The sequence below is a fragment of the Stegodyphus dumicola genome, chromosome 6 (assembly GCF_044657685.1).
Source record: "Stegodyphus dumicola isolate Sdum_Otavi_A_Nest chromosome 6, ASM4465768v1".
Taxonomy (NCBI): domain Eukaryota; kingdom Metazoa; phylum Arthropoda; class Arachnida; order Araneae; family Eresidae; genus Stegodyphus; species Stegodyphus dumicola.
In genome coordinates, this window is record NC_140773.1 from 7,406,888 (window position 1) to 7,421,041 (window position 14,154).

Genomic DNA, 14,154 nt, shown 5'->3' on the forward strand with positions numbered 1-14,154 from the left:
CTTTTTAATAAAATGCTGCATCAACAACGGAATAATATTAAAATAGTGAAAATTTATTGTTAGATCATTTGAGCTTTTCCACAAATAATTAATCAAATGAAACTCCAGTCAAAAACGTTATATAAAGAAATTGTTTTAGCGATGAAAAATTTCAAGTGCAAATCAAAGAATGCAGATTCAGAGATGTCAAGTGTAGGTCAAATTCTGAAGTTTTGATCAAGAAGTCACTGAGAGTATCGGTTTAGAGCATTTATTTTTCATTTTAGTAGTAAACATGCAAAATTAAATTATAGTTTTTAAAAGTTCACATCTAATTTTCAGGTATGTTTCTCATACAGATCAGAGTTTAAAAAAATAATAATAAATGATAAAAAGTATAGTAAATGGTACAACACAAATTATAAAATGCCTGAAGTTTCTTACATAACTCGTATTATATTAACTATCATTCATATGCATGCTATACAGGGGATTCTAAATTGTTTTTAAAAATTAAGAGGGGTGATAGTAGTCATCCAGATGAGCAATAATCACCATAGAACATAGGGTTGCATTCCACTCTGAGAGGCCGAAAAGAGAAATATTAGAATTTCAACCTGAAACTACAAGAGTGTTTGTTGGGAGAGCGATTGAACAAGACCAAAAGTTACACAATCTGTTTAGTGAAAAACTTAAGAGGAAATTATCTATCAGGGGGAAAAACTACTACCTTGGTATTCAAGGTAGCAGTTTTTTCCCCTTCGCCATCTTCTATCCTGTCCTCCTGGACTTAATGTGCTGCGCTGATTCTACTTATATGGGATATGAAGTTCTGACAGCCGTAACACAGTATGAATTTTTCATGCTAATCTCGGCATACAGCAGAAATTGGAGTTGCGAGGTTGAGACTTTGCCATCCCAAAATGTGCATTTGCGTATTTACCGTGAAAGTCTGAGCTCGAATTAACACTCGAACGCCAAGTTTTCGGTTTTATCCTTTTCGAGCACTCTCTGTGAGTTTTTCACTAAACTGAAAGTGCAACTTTTGGTCTCCTTCATACTCCTTCCCAACACTGTTTGAGTTCAGGTTGGAATTATAATATTCCTTTTTTCTGCCTCTCAGAGTGGAATGCAGCCCTATGTTCTATGGTAATTATTGCTCATCTGGATGAGTACTATCACCCCTCTTAATTCGTAAAATCAGTTTAGAATCACCCTGTATAAGAAATAAAATTCAAGATGGGAAAGTTTTGCATTTCTTGATTTTTGAAGTAATTTACAGAAGTATAGTTTTGAGATGGCTATATTACAAATAAGAAAATTTCAAATCATACGGAAACAGGTATTTTTAAAGCACACAGTATACCTTTCAAGAAACTGAAAAATGAAACTGTAGGACTTCACTTAAATACTAGTAAACACTAATTCACACTAGTAAAGCTTATTTCGTTGCATACCAGTTACGAATAGTTTTAAAAATACAAATAATGGAAATAATTTCGAAAAGCACGAACTTTTTTATATTTCCATATAACTCACTGATATTTTAAAAATTGCATACTGATATAAAATAAATGGATCACCGTCACGAATTAAAATATTTTCTTCTTTGCAAGCAATTGAGAAGGCGTATGAAATTGTAAAAGAAGATTTAGATAACAAAATATTTTAAGCACATATAATTTTACATTGAAAGGTAAATTACAAAAATATAAGAATACCATTTAAAATACAGAATGTATTTTCGTCTAAATTTAACGTTACTCTACATATTTTAAAAATACGCAAGATCATAAACAAAATTCAGTTTTAAATAATCGTTCAATCAATCCAAATAAAAGACTTCAGCTTCATACATAATTCATTGTCTCTGTTTAATTGATCCACTGAATGACCTCCACTTTCTGCATAATTTTACTGTGCTCAGTCCTCCAACTCAATTAATTCTTCTACACACACAACTTCACTGTCATTTGGTAACTGAAAATAAAAATTTAGAATTACGATTAAGATAAGAAAAACTGCATAATCTGCTAGTGAAAATTATTATAAATTTTTAAAAAATGGATATTTTTGTTTATTAACGACAATGAATGCTTTCATTGTTTTGAAGAGCTTGATAAGCAAAAATATGCTTGTTGATTGAAAAGTACCAATCAACTGAATAATATGGAGAAAACTGTATGAAACGTTTAAGTATTATATATGTCTTTCTTTTTATTTTTGCAAGTTTAACAGCACAGGAAACCGTAAAAAATCGCCAAACATTTGTTGATACCAATGATGCCAAAAATAATTACAGTAATCTTAACGCAAGAAAGGAAGCACAACTATCTAAGATTATTATTTTAGATCAAAGGTTAATTTCATATAATACTTTTTTTATTATTATTAAAATTTATAAAAAAATCTGATGTGTACACCACATGACTTCCTTGTGTGGAATATTAAATTATACGCATTTTTTCCTGCATTTCATTTAAACTTATTGAATTGAATTAAATCTACTTCGCCGATAGCGCATAAACCACAATAGAATAAATACGCTTCTTAAAATGCACTATATTTATTTACCACAGCGATACTCTGGTGCTAGGTTCACATAACAGCTTTACACCTCATTCATTTTATAACTCAAAGTGCATACAAATTAGATCATCTGAAGAATTATCTCATCGTTGCCACATGTCCTATTCAAATACTGTAATAAATCTAAAGCGATGTATAAAATAAATTAAACAAATAAAAAGAAAAAGTTTTTCACCGACGATTCAGAGCTGCTTACCTAATGCCGATGCCCTACTCGTAAACATCCTCCTCTGTCCAAAACAGACTGGCAACAGTATTTTCTGTTAATATGAAACGCTTATTTCCTCGAATTTCATTCGAGATACATTTCTCATTCAATTAATTCAATTTTCAGTTCGCGGCAAGGCAAAAATAATAAAAACTCAAAATATCTTCATTAAAACTTAAAAAAGTTGGAAAAACATAAAACACCAAATACAGTTAAAAATTTTTAAAAAAAAAACAGTTTCTTCGCAAAAACAAGCAATTCGGCCAGCGGGCATGAAGACAGATTTTTCGGTGCACAAAACTGAAAGTTTACTTTTGGTCTCAATCGGCAAAAAGACACTGAAGTCGTAGAAACTAATTTAATTTCTTGTGGACTCTATGCTGAGTCAATATATGGGATAATTTAATAACTTAAATGATAATTACAGAATGTGTTAAGCATCATTTAAATCGCAATAATAAAAGAAGACGTTACTTTGTTGTTGCGAAGCTTAGTTTCCCTAGATGGGCAATAAATCCACTATTCTGCTAAGTTTCAAACGTAAACAAATATGGCTGCTATGGTAACCAAATTAGGCTTAGCCGCACTTAAACAACTTTTAAATTGTTGATAATTCTACAACTGCAACATGCAGGTTAACTAAAGGCATAAAAACCTTAACCGGAAGATAAGAGCAACATAATTCAATCATTTTTAAAGCAAAAAATCCATAATTTACAAACATATACGAATAAAGAAACTGATATCACTGAGCCGAGTAACAGAGTATATATATATTATATATATTTATATAGTTTTGGTGCGACCGATAGCAACCGAAAAGGTTAGTACGCAACTACATATTATAGCAGTCCTATATACAAAATTTCAACGTTCTGAAGCTTCTCGTTTTTGAGTTATGCGAGATAAACACATACATACGTACAGACGCCACGAAAAAAAACCTCTTCTGAATTTGTTTTAAATCAGTTATATAATTCGTTTTGGGGGGAAAAAAAGAGTCCTTTATTCTGTTCTTACGTACAGATGTCACGCAAAAATATCGTTAAATTGCATTCGATTGGATCAAAATGGATATTTTTGTTGAAATATGTAACCGGGAATTTTTCGTGATTACAATACCTCCTTTACTTCGTACAAGGAAGTAAGAAAGGATAAACATAACTGAATGGAAGCATAATAGTAAATAACTAACTCAGATTATTATTTTAATTTTGAAGAAAGGTTAACTTCATGTAATGCATTTTTTTATTATAATTTATAAACCAACAGCTGAACATACTGAAAGAAAACGTAATAGTAGTTAAGATTATTAATTTAGTTTGATGAAAGGTTAATTTCACATAACACATTTTTTTTATTATTTTATTCTATGAAAAGGGCTAGACATAACTGAAATTAAATGGGAGGCATAAAATTTTTTATGTCTTCCAACACAGCAGAGAAAATTTGTATTTTTGCGCAAATGTCTGTACATAAACTCGGACAAATAAAAATTGAAATGCAGTCGCGCAGTGCCTCGATTGTGTTTATTACGCCATTTAGACTGCCACACAGCCGCTCTATTGTGTGTGTTATGACACCCATTTTCGGGGTCCACAAAATTTTAGGTGTGGTTGACAGTAAAATGTCCAAAGCCTGGATTTCGCAGTTCATCTGACTTATATGATTTCCAGTAGCCAATATAAATTTAATGCTTCTATCTGCGATATTTTCCATTACGACGTGAAATAAGGTTTTCGCCGAACGATCTGGAACACCGACTAGAAAACATTCATTTGATTCTCTGCAGGTTTTCGGCGGAAGAACACGTCCAATGTTATTATTTCTTCTAACTGAAAAGGCTTTCGTCTACTTCAATAATTTTGCCACATCCGCCGATTCTCAGCCTAGGTCAAGCAATTACAGCTGCAGCACTCACCTCGCGCATGTAATTGTTCCAGTCTACAACTGTATTGTGGTTCATCTTCAGCTGGAGTTCACAAAATTCAATCGACGTCATACCCTGATAACACAACTAGATGAATATAACGGTTGTAAGATAGGAGATTTTCGATCCTTCGAACAAGTTTTGACTTCATCCTTTTTTCTTATTACCGTTTACTTTCGTGCACCGGCATTTCGCTATCGAGTTACCCCTAAAGCATAATTTCAATTTGTGGTTGAGCCCACCAGCGGCCCAGCGGTAAAGTCGCTGAACACTGGTAGTTCGGTCCGAGGTTCGAATCCCGCGAACGGGCTGGCTGCATGGGTGTTTTCGTGGTTTTCCCCATGTGTAACGTGTATACGAGCCAGTTTCCCTTAGAAAGTCCTCCACGAAGGCATCCCTTCCCTTAGGTAGATAGCCCTAGTGTGCTTTGCCATAATTAAATACACCATTTTGTGGTTGTTCGAATATAATTTTCTATCATGAATGATGCCTTTCCTTTGGAAACATTCTATTGCAGAGAAATTGAGAATAGCCGAATGACGAAATCTCAAATTGTAAGATCCATAGCGTTATCAAATAAATAAACCAGTATTTCAATGGCGACTTACGAATGTTGAGGCGCTTTTGCGCATATATTTGCGCTGCAAATTTTCACGGTTCCTAACAGTTGCATTATTTTAACTTTTTTAACAATCTAAAAAGATGTGTATTGTCTTCAGCTAGCATGAAATATCGTGTGTTGGAAAAATAAAATCCGCGCACAAGATATTATTTATATTCTATATGCCCTAGCGCATAGCTAATTCTCAGAATGTTTGTTGCTTTCCGAAAAACCGTCGTCATTCTGGATTTTGTATTCGGCACAGCAGATCTTCAGTTTATAGTCCAAATTTAATCAATCTAATATTAGTTAATAAACTTTGTAATTTAAATCCAGCAAATGCTTAACAATATAAATCGTATTTTATTGTTTTTTTTATTAATGATGCAAATTAAAATATATTTAACTTGTAATATATACGATTAATAACTTTTAAAACATTTGCAGTTTGTTGCAATTGATAAAATATGTGTCATGTATCGTTTACTGGAAGAGAATATAAATTATCTTATAATTTTTGTGATAGAAAATAATAATCTTCGAGGAATTTGATTTTTATTTTTTTCAAAAAGGCTATAATGCAAAATACTGCAAAATACTGCATTATAGCCCACTGTTTAGGTTGATATTTTAACTATTTCACTGAACTAATGTATTTGATAATAATATAAATACTTACGATTTTTCTGCGTTTATGAAATACAAGCAGTGATTTATTATTTTGAGCATACTTTTGTAAATACCTGAAATATGAAAAGAAATGTTTTAATGAAATGCAGACTACAGCAAGGCTACATTTGCATATAATATTTTCAGTGCATATTAAATTTATTAAAAATGCTTAATTAAAATTCCAACAACAGCAAAGGCACATTTCCATTAAATAACTATAGCACATTATTATTAAAAGAAAGATATGAGAGTTTCCAGTAATGATGTAGTATGCGATCGATCGCTTTTAATTAGTTATTTCTTAGATGGCGCTACTGAAACACTATTTTTAATTATGAAAATAAGTATAAATGATAAAGAATATGTAAATGAAAAATAGTCCATTAAATTAATTTAATAGCTTATAAAATTTAAATTTCAGTAGCTTCATAAAATATAAAATTCAATAGCTGCCATATCGGAATGTGCGGTAAAAATCGCAGAAAAATTAAAACAGCTAAATTTAGCGGCGGCATCTAAAATAAATAAACAGCTAAAAATGGTAGGTGACATACTGCATTATTATCAGCTTTCTTATAATGCATTACTATATTATAAACAGTTCATTATAAATAAAGTTTTAAAATGACATTTTAAATTTTAATTTAATTTAATTCTACTTCAAAATCTATGTCAGAATTTTATATTTTGAAACACATTCAGGCTCAGTTGCTAAATAAGCTCTGACTGCTTGTTGAACAGGCCCATTAGTAGCCGAGCGATAACCAAGTAAAATGATAAACTTTATGAAAAGTCGTGCTCTTAAAAGCAGTAGAGAGCTCTTTAAAGCAGCAGAGTAGCTTTACAGAGATTTTCAAATCTCTATAAAGCTACTCTGGATACAAAAAGTTATTAATGTACGCAAAAGTAAAATGGATGTCCATATGGTGAAATTTAAGATCACTGTTATTAAAAGACGAAATTATTATATTTTTAACTCAACAAAAGTCCGATCTTGCTGCTCCTTTTCAAAATAATTTATGGCTGTCAAAGCTGTGCTGTTTTTTCAGATACTTTTGAGAAACTAAAGGATTTCAATTTGTCTATTCAAGTTAAATAAATATAGCAATATACACTCATGTCCATAAATTAAGGATAATTCGGAGTCACGCGGAAATCGAACTCTAAAATAAATATATCACCTGTAAAATCACTACACACATCTTCAAGAATCATATGCAAATTTCAGGAAGTAACCAGATGACACCGATGGTACGTCACAATGACGAGAGTGTAAGAGAGTGATATATAAGGAATACAGACAAAGAAGTAAAATTGTTCGCAGGCGCTTTATAAGCATTTCAGTGCAATAACCGAATAGTTATGACACAAAGGACGCATTTGGATGATTTTTTACGTGGTAGAATTATCGGCCGTCTGGAATGTGGGCATACCCAACTGGAAGTATCAGACGAACTTGGACTTGCTCAGAGTGTCATCTCCAGGCTTTGGCAACGATTCCAATACAGCACAAGTCGACCCAGAGTTAACGCCGAATGAGGACCGGTATTTGGCAGTTATTGCCAAAAGAAACAGGCGGAGCACAGCCTCAGACCTGTCTCGTCAGCTCTCTTCAGCCACTAGTACGACAATTTCAAAGCAGACAATGTACAGACGTTTAGGGCAGATTGGTCTATATGCTCGTAGACCTGTCAGATGCGTTCCACTTACTGCAACTCACTGTCGCCTGCGGTTAGCCTGGAGTAGAGAGTATGCATTGTGGACACCGCAACAGTGGGCTTGTGTGATGTTTCCCTACAAGTCCAGGTTTAGCTTGCAGTTTGATTCTCACCGGACTTTCATGTGGAGAGCTCCAGGTACCCGTTACCACCAAGAAAACATCATTGAACGACACCGTTACGGTGGTGCAGGAGTGCTCGTTTGAAGTGGAATTATTCTGGGTTCTAGAACTGACCTGCATGTCCAAATTGGAACCATGACAAGCCAAATCTATCGGGACGTCATTCTGGAACAACATGTACGTTTGTTTCGCACAGCCATGGGCGCACAATTTGTGTTTATGGGTGACAACGCTCGTCCTCAGCGTGCAAACATCGTAAGCGAATGCCTTCAATCGGAGGATATCACCCGTACGAACTGGCCAGCATTCTCACCGGACTTGAATCCAGTAGAACACGTGTGGGACATGCTTGGCCGACGAGTTGCAGCCCGTCAACCTCCTCCTACACGTCTACCGGAATTTCGGAGAGCATTGCTTTTTGAGTGGTGTTATATCCCCCAAGATCAGATCGATAATTTGATACTCAGCATGCCTAGGCATTTTACAAACTGTATTGCATCATCTGGGAGACATACAATGTATTAACAATCATACCAACCATGTAATATTGGTTTTTTGTAAATAGTTTTTTTTTTTTTGTAATTTGCTCCAAGGAGAAAAAATCGCTATTTTTTTTTAATAATACCAAACATATAGCATCTTTTTTTGCTCTTTACCTTTTATTTTATAAATAAGCTTTACAAATAAGTGAAATTTGTTTTGCTTCTAACTCTTCCTTTGCTTATTTTGCATTATCCTTAATTTATGGACATGAGTGTATTTTAGCTAATTTACATCAGTTCCCTTCTCTTTAACCATCTTCTTTGTTTAATAAACAAATCAATGTTCCGACTAGTCTTTGCTTCATTCCCTAACTTGTTAATGTTTTAACAATATATCTTTGAAGAATAACTTTCTTCAGTTGCTTTCTCAATAAGTTTCCTCTACATTTTAAAATTTCAGGTTTAATTACAGATTTTCGTTTTTTTTAAAGAACTGCATGTATTTAGAATGTACAAAAGATGTTAATTTTATTTCTTTAATAATAGGAGTATTGAGAATAAATTTAAAGTGATACAAGGTCAGGGACAGCACAAGAGTCAGTGTGGTAGGAATTTTAAATTTAGTGAAGCAACAAAATTTAGGAATAAAAAAATTTTAGAATTTTGAACAGATACCAGGTACCAGGCAGCACAATTAGGTATCAGACCCATATAGATTGCAACAGGTGGCAAAATGCCTAGTGCTAGCCTTGTGCACGGTGCAGTCAGACAATTGTGCACAGTACTGTGAGATGAATCTTTTAAATTGTCCATTTTCAGTGTAATTATTAATAGAAAAATTCCTTTTTACAAATACTTATCCAGCCCACCAGCGGCCGAGCGGTAAAGTCGCTGAACACTGTTAGTTCGGTCCGAGGTTCAAATCCCGCGGACGAGCTGGCTGCATGGGCGTTTTCGTGCTTTTTTTCCCCATGTGTAACGTGTATACGAGCCAGTTTCCCTTAGAAAGTCTTCCACGAAGGCATCCCTCCCCTTAGGCAGATAGCCCTTGTGTGCTTTGCCATAATTAAATACACACACACACACAAATGCCTATCCATGTGACAATATTAAAACTATTTTTGCAATATTCTATGCTTGAGTCTAGCAAAAAGAAGAGTAAATAAAGAAAAGCTAAATATGTTAAAGAAAGACTTTCAGAATCAAAAGCAGGGAATTCAAATAACTTTGTTTTCACTGCTCGCTCAAAAATTTTCAGAAAATATTTTGTTGGTACTTGTCGTTAAAAACCAGGGTTTATCTGTGATATTTAAATTATACTTTTCATTTCAGAACAAATTTGATAATGAGCTTGCCACTAGAACTAAATTTTATTGAAAGAAAAAGAACTGATGGAACTTGAAAAGTAATGTTTTGGGGTACATTTGTACATTAATTAAGAAAGCTATGAAAATAAAAATTTTTTACTTCATTGCGAATTATACTCGTTTTTAGTTCAATTTTCCTGGAGCCTTTTCCTAATACAAATATATCATTTGTATAATCTCTGTTAAACACTTAACAATAATAAGTCTCTGGGAGCTTACGAAAGCGTCATATTTTTGAAGCTTTATAAATTTAAATAATTAAGAAGTACTTACATATCCACTACAAGCGATTCATAAGTAAGTAACTTTTGGCAGAACGGGCACTTCCATTTAAAGTAAAATTGCATTTCTTCTAAAAAACTTTGAAGGTCAAAAACATCTACATGCTTACATTCCGAACCTCTAGTTGGATATTCCATTATTTTCATTTTAACCTGGATATTATTTAAAAAAGAAGTCATGGTTAAAAATTAATACATGCATCTGAAATTAAATATAAAACAGTAAAAACACTTTGGGCAAGTACTTTAGCTTCTGTAACCAATAATATGGAAATAAGAACTGTTTCTGTGAACTCGCCTTGAAAGAAAAATATGGACAAAACTACTATAATAACTTAAGAAAATAAAGAAGATTAATTTAGAAGTCAAATATAAAAATCAGCGTTATATTCGCAAATTTCCCAGGACTAGTTTCTATGGTTTCACCAAACCCTCTCCCTGAACTGCAAAAGTGCAGGTAAACGACATATGATACGATGATAAGGTAAGATACGATAAAAATGGCTGGATAGGAGTTAAGTTACTGGCGCCATCTACTGATGAAACAAGAAAAACAAAATATAATTTCCTTCCTAACTTCTAAATTAATCGTTGTTCAGTATGTTATTAACCTAAAAATTAAAGACGCTCAATTAAAAAATAAAAATAAAAAAGAGACATTAAATAGATCAAAAAGATATTTCTCTTTAAATGCGCCCTTCATGTTTATAATAAAAATGAGCATCTTATTAACAAATTCATTTCATCCTATCACTCACTTCTATTAGCTACTTGACACTACTGTAATTGCAGTCTTATTTCTTTCAAGTCCACACAATTTCCTGAAATACTTGAAGGCTGATCATGCGTACATAATGCTAACGATTCACTGCAAGGATTTTAAAAAAGTCTCCAAATAGCTTGATATGGGGGGGGAGAGAAGAAATTTTAATTCTAGCCAGAGTAATCAAAAAATTCAGAAATCTTATTTTCCTGTAGTTCTAGCCAGAACATGTAACAAATTTTAAAATCTTATCATCTTGGGTGGCAATAATTTTACTTTCAATGACTGCAAACTCTCAAAGTTCGTTTAGTTTTTATAATTTTACTATTAAAGTGTGAAATTATTTTAATCATCCCATGTTTTCAATAACAAAACGCTATCTATTCTAAGATGCATCCTTTGATTTCAGAACTAGCTTTAATGAAGGTAAGAAGCAAATTAAATAATCAAAATAAAAAACTGAAATGCACCTTACAAATGTGATTTATAAACAACTTTGATTCGTTAACAACAATAGTAAATAATGCCTCGCATAGAGAATGCTATTCACTCTAAGACGAATGTTTGTTATACGAATCGTTCGTTACGAAGATAATGTTTCTCATTGGTTAGGATGAGAATAATTTAAATACGTTCCCAAATCTAATCTAAGATCCCAAAATATCAAAGCAAAATTTAACAGAGTATTGAAAATATCACCACTGCTATAAGTGCTTCGAATTTAGTACCTGTAGAGAAAAAATATATGTACTATGCATAAGCACAATAGACAATTTTCGATTTAGCTTAAACTGATTATTTCTAGTACTGAAGCTGAATCTTCAGTATCTTCTACTAGATACTGAAGATTCAGCTGTCCTGACCTTGCACATCTTGCCTTTAATCTTTTAGAAGGCCAGGTTTCAAGAAGTAATTCAAGTGGCTTATCTCTCTCACTTTTCCAAGATGGTTCTGAAGTAATGCGTGACATCTGCCACTCTTTTCAGATTGACTTGAATGCTTTTTTTTCTTTGGCTACGATTTGAAGCTCTACCCACTTCTTTAGGAGGTTCTTTATGGCTGCACTACGCATTAGTCTCATCGTTTTGTCCTCCTCTTTTCCAGATGAACCATTTTTCTAAGCCTTCTCATGTTCCTGCCCAAGATTTTAAAGTTCTTTAGTGACAATCTTATTGTGTAGTCCAGATAAGATCCACCTGAAGTGTAAATCAATGTACCAGATTATAAAATCCAGTTACAATACAGAGTCAAAACGTCTTCAACAAGATTCACTTAGAGGTCTATAGCCAATTCCTTCAAGATGTGTTGAAAGTCCTTGGAGTGACTTTCTATATGCGATATAGCGCTACCATTTCTTTGAATCGATCTCATAATTTCCTCTATGTTAAATTTGGCTGTTCACAATTTTCTAAATGTCATATCAAATGAAAACTGTCAGACTTCAAAGCACATTTCAAAGAAATCAGATAAAGGATCTTTACAGTCATACCGAAATTCCAGTTCCTTTTTAAGTTGCTAGGGACATTACAAAGTAATAGTACAGCTCCCAGAAGCAAATCATTCTTTGTAAAATATTTTTTGACAGATGATGCAAGGCCTCCATTATCAACTCTTTGAAAATTGATAGACCATTTGGTAATGGATTGATGTTAAAAACTGACTTTTGATTTAATCCAGATAGGATCAGCAGCCTCGATTTAATAATACTCCATTCCTTAAAAGCTCCGGAAAATTCTCTCTGGAATTCATTGAGTGATAAACTAGAAGTTCAGATTTAAACTTCATTTGGATAATTGAAATGAAGATTTGTTTTTCATGGGCTTCAGCCCAGAAATTTTCTTTCATTTATTATGTAGATTTTATTCGGCATCTTTTTCCAGGATAGACTAGACCAGTAATGGCGAACCCGTGTTAGGTGATCCGCATCACGCATTTTCAGAGCTCTCGACGAAGAAAAAAATTGCATAATATGAAAATATATTGTCTTTTGACAAGGGGTTCGTCATTGTTAACATGTGCTGCGCTTACCTCGAGTGCATTCGTGGCAGACGGATATGGCGCCAGAGTTAAAGTAAGGTTTTTCCAAATTTTGACACTCCGAGTTCAAAAGTTTCGCTATTGCTGGCCTAGATGTGTATGGTTCGTAATCCAGGACCAGCTGCATTATACGAGATACTTTTCGGCTTATGCATGCGCCATTATGCTTATCTTTTGTTGTGGCAGGCATCAGCATATGTCTATTTAAGGTAAAGTCTAAAGCTTCATATATTCTAAGGCGCACGATATTTTTAGTGATGATTACATGGAAAAAATGTTGCACCTTAGAATTAAAGAAATACGATATATTCATTTCTTTGAGATGACAAGCAAAAGCAGGAGACCAATAACGCTTTATACCCACTTGTGAATATTGTTAAATGTTTTCTGCTAATTTCTTGCTGAAATTTTAATTTTTGTACTGCCTTCTCATTCTTATAAAATTTATACAAATATTTGCGCTATTTGCAGATGATAATACTAAATTTTTTTTCCTACACTAAAACCTTTAAAAAATTTGTAACATGATGGGTTAAAATATCTGCTTTCCTACTAACGAATCATTAAACTCTATTATCAGTTGTACATAAACTGCACAGTGTGGGGCAATAATCTATAGCTGAAACTGCCATATATATTCTCTTGGAGGTAGATACAGGTATAGTAACAAAATTGTGGCTATTAACTCATTAGTTTCCTCTATTACAGAAGCTCCAATTATATTATTAAGGCCAGTTCGTAAGTTTTACAGAAATATGCTAAGGAGAAAAATATGACATTTAAAATACACACCATCCGCTCTAAGGAACATATAGTAATCCCATTATGCATGATTTTATTTATTTTCCAAATGGCCAGAAATTTGATCCTTATGCATTTGTCGGGATGAACAAATCTATCGGATATACAGCTGTCTCATCATGAAAGTCAGGGGCGTAGTAGAGGGGGGCAAGGGGGGCATCTGTTCCCGGACGCAGAATCCAAGGGGCGCCAAACTGATGTTACGACATTTTAGAATTAAATGTTTTCCATCCTTGGCAAGCAGTAGGGGGCGCGAAATCTTCAGTTGTCCCTGGGCGCTGAAAACCCTAGCTAAGACTCTGATGAAAGTGTTTCCCAGGGTAGATAAATCTACAAAAAGAGAGAAGTATACATAGAAACAACTAGGTTAACCTTAGGTGGGATTCGAACCCACTCCTAAGGTTCAACCTTTCTGTCAACCTCCACTGACCACTATTCGTCCAAGACGACTGAGTACGCAGAATTAAAATATAGAAACATATTTAACCGTGCCTCTAATTTACAGATAATTTTTATGCACATATTTTTATACACTCCCCACATAAAAATATATTTTGTCTGAATTTCTCTCGCACAAATTACAAATATAAAAAACATTTTTTAT

The 14,154-nt window shown here is 33.4% G+C and overlaps 1 protein-coding gene and 1 long non-coding RNA gene across 3 annotated transcripts in view; one reads left to right on the forward strand and one right to left on the reverse strand.

Annotated features, from left to right (window-relative positions):
- LOC118196451 (uncharacterized) overlaps positions 1 to 14,154 on the forward strand; it is an 83,529-nt gene that overhangs the window by 16,250 nt on the left and 53,125 nt on the right. The gene's annotated exons all lie outside the window — the stretch shown is intronic.
- Positions 1 to 14,154, reverse strand: part of LOC118196449 (E3 SUMO-protein ligase PIAS4-like) — a 66,679-nt gene that overhangs the window by 12,090 nt on the left and 40,435 nt on the right. The window contains exons 9-11 of one of the 2 annotated variants that reach the window (XR_015041568.1): positions 9,942 to 10,102; positions 5,987 to 6,050; positions 1,836 to 1,959 (exon numbers count right to left, since the gene is read on the reverse strand). Coding sequence is in view for 1 of the 2 variants with exons in the window: in XM_035367906.2 (XP_035223797.1) it covers positions 1,903 to 1,959; positions 5,987 to 6,050; positions 9,942 to 10,102 (282 nt within the window). In the remaining variant the exon portion in view is untranslated. Of the gene's footprint in view, positions 1 to 236; positions 1,960 to 5,986; positions 6,051 to 9,941; positions 10,103 to 14,154 lie in introns of those variants that run through there. The other variant, XM_035367906.2, reaches the window with a different exon arrangement.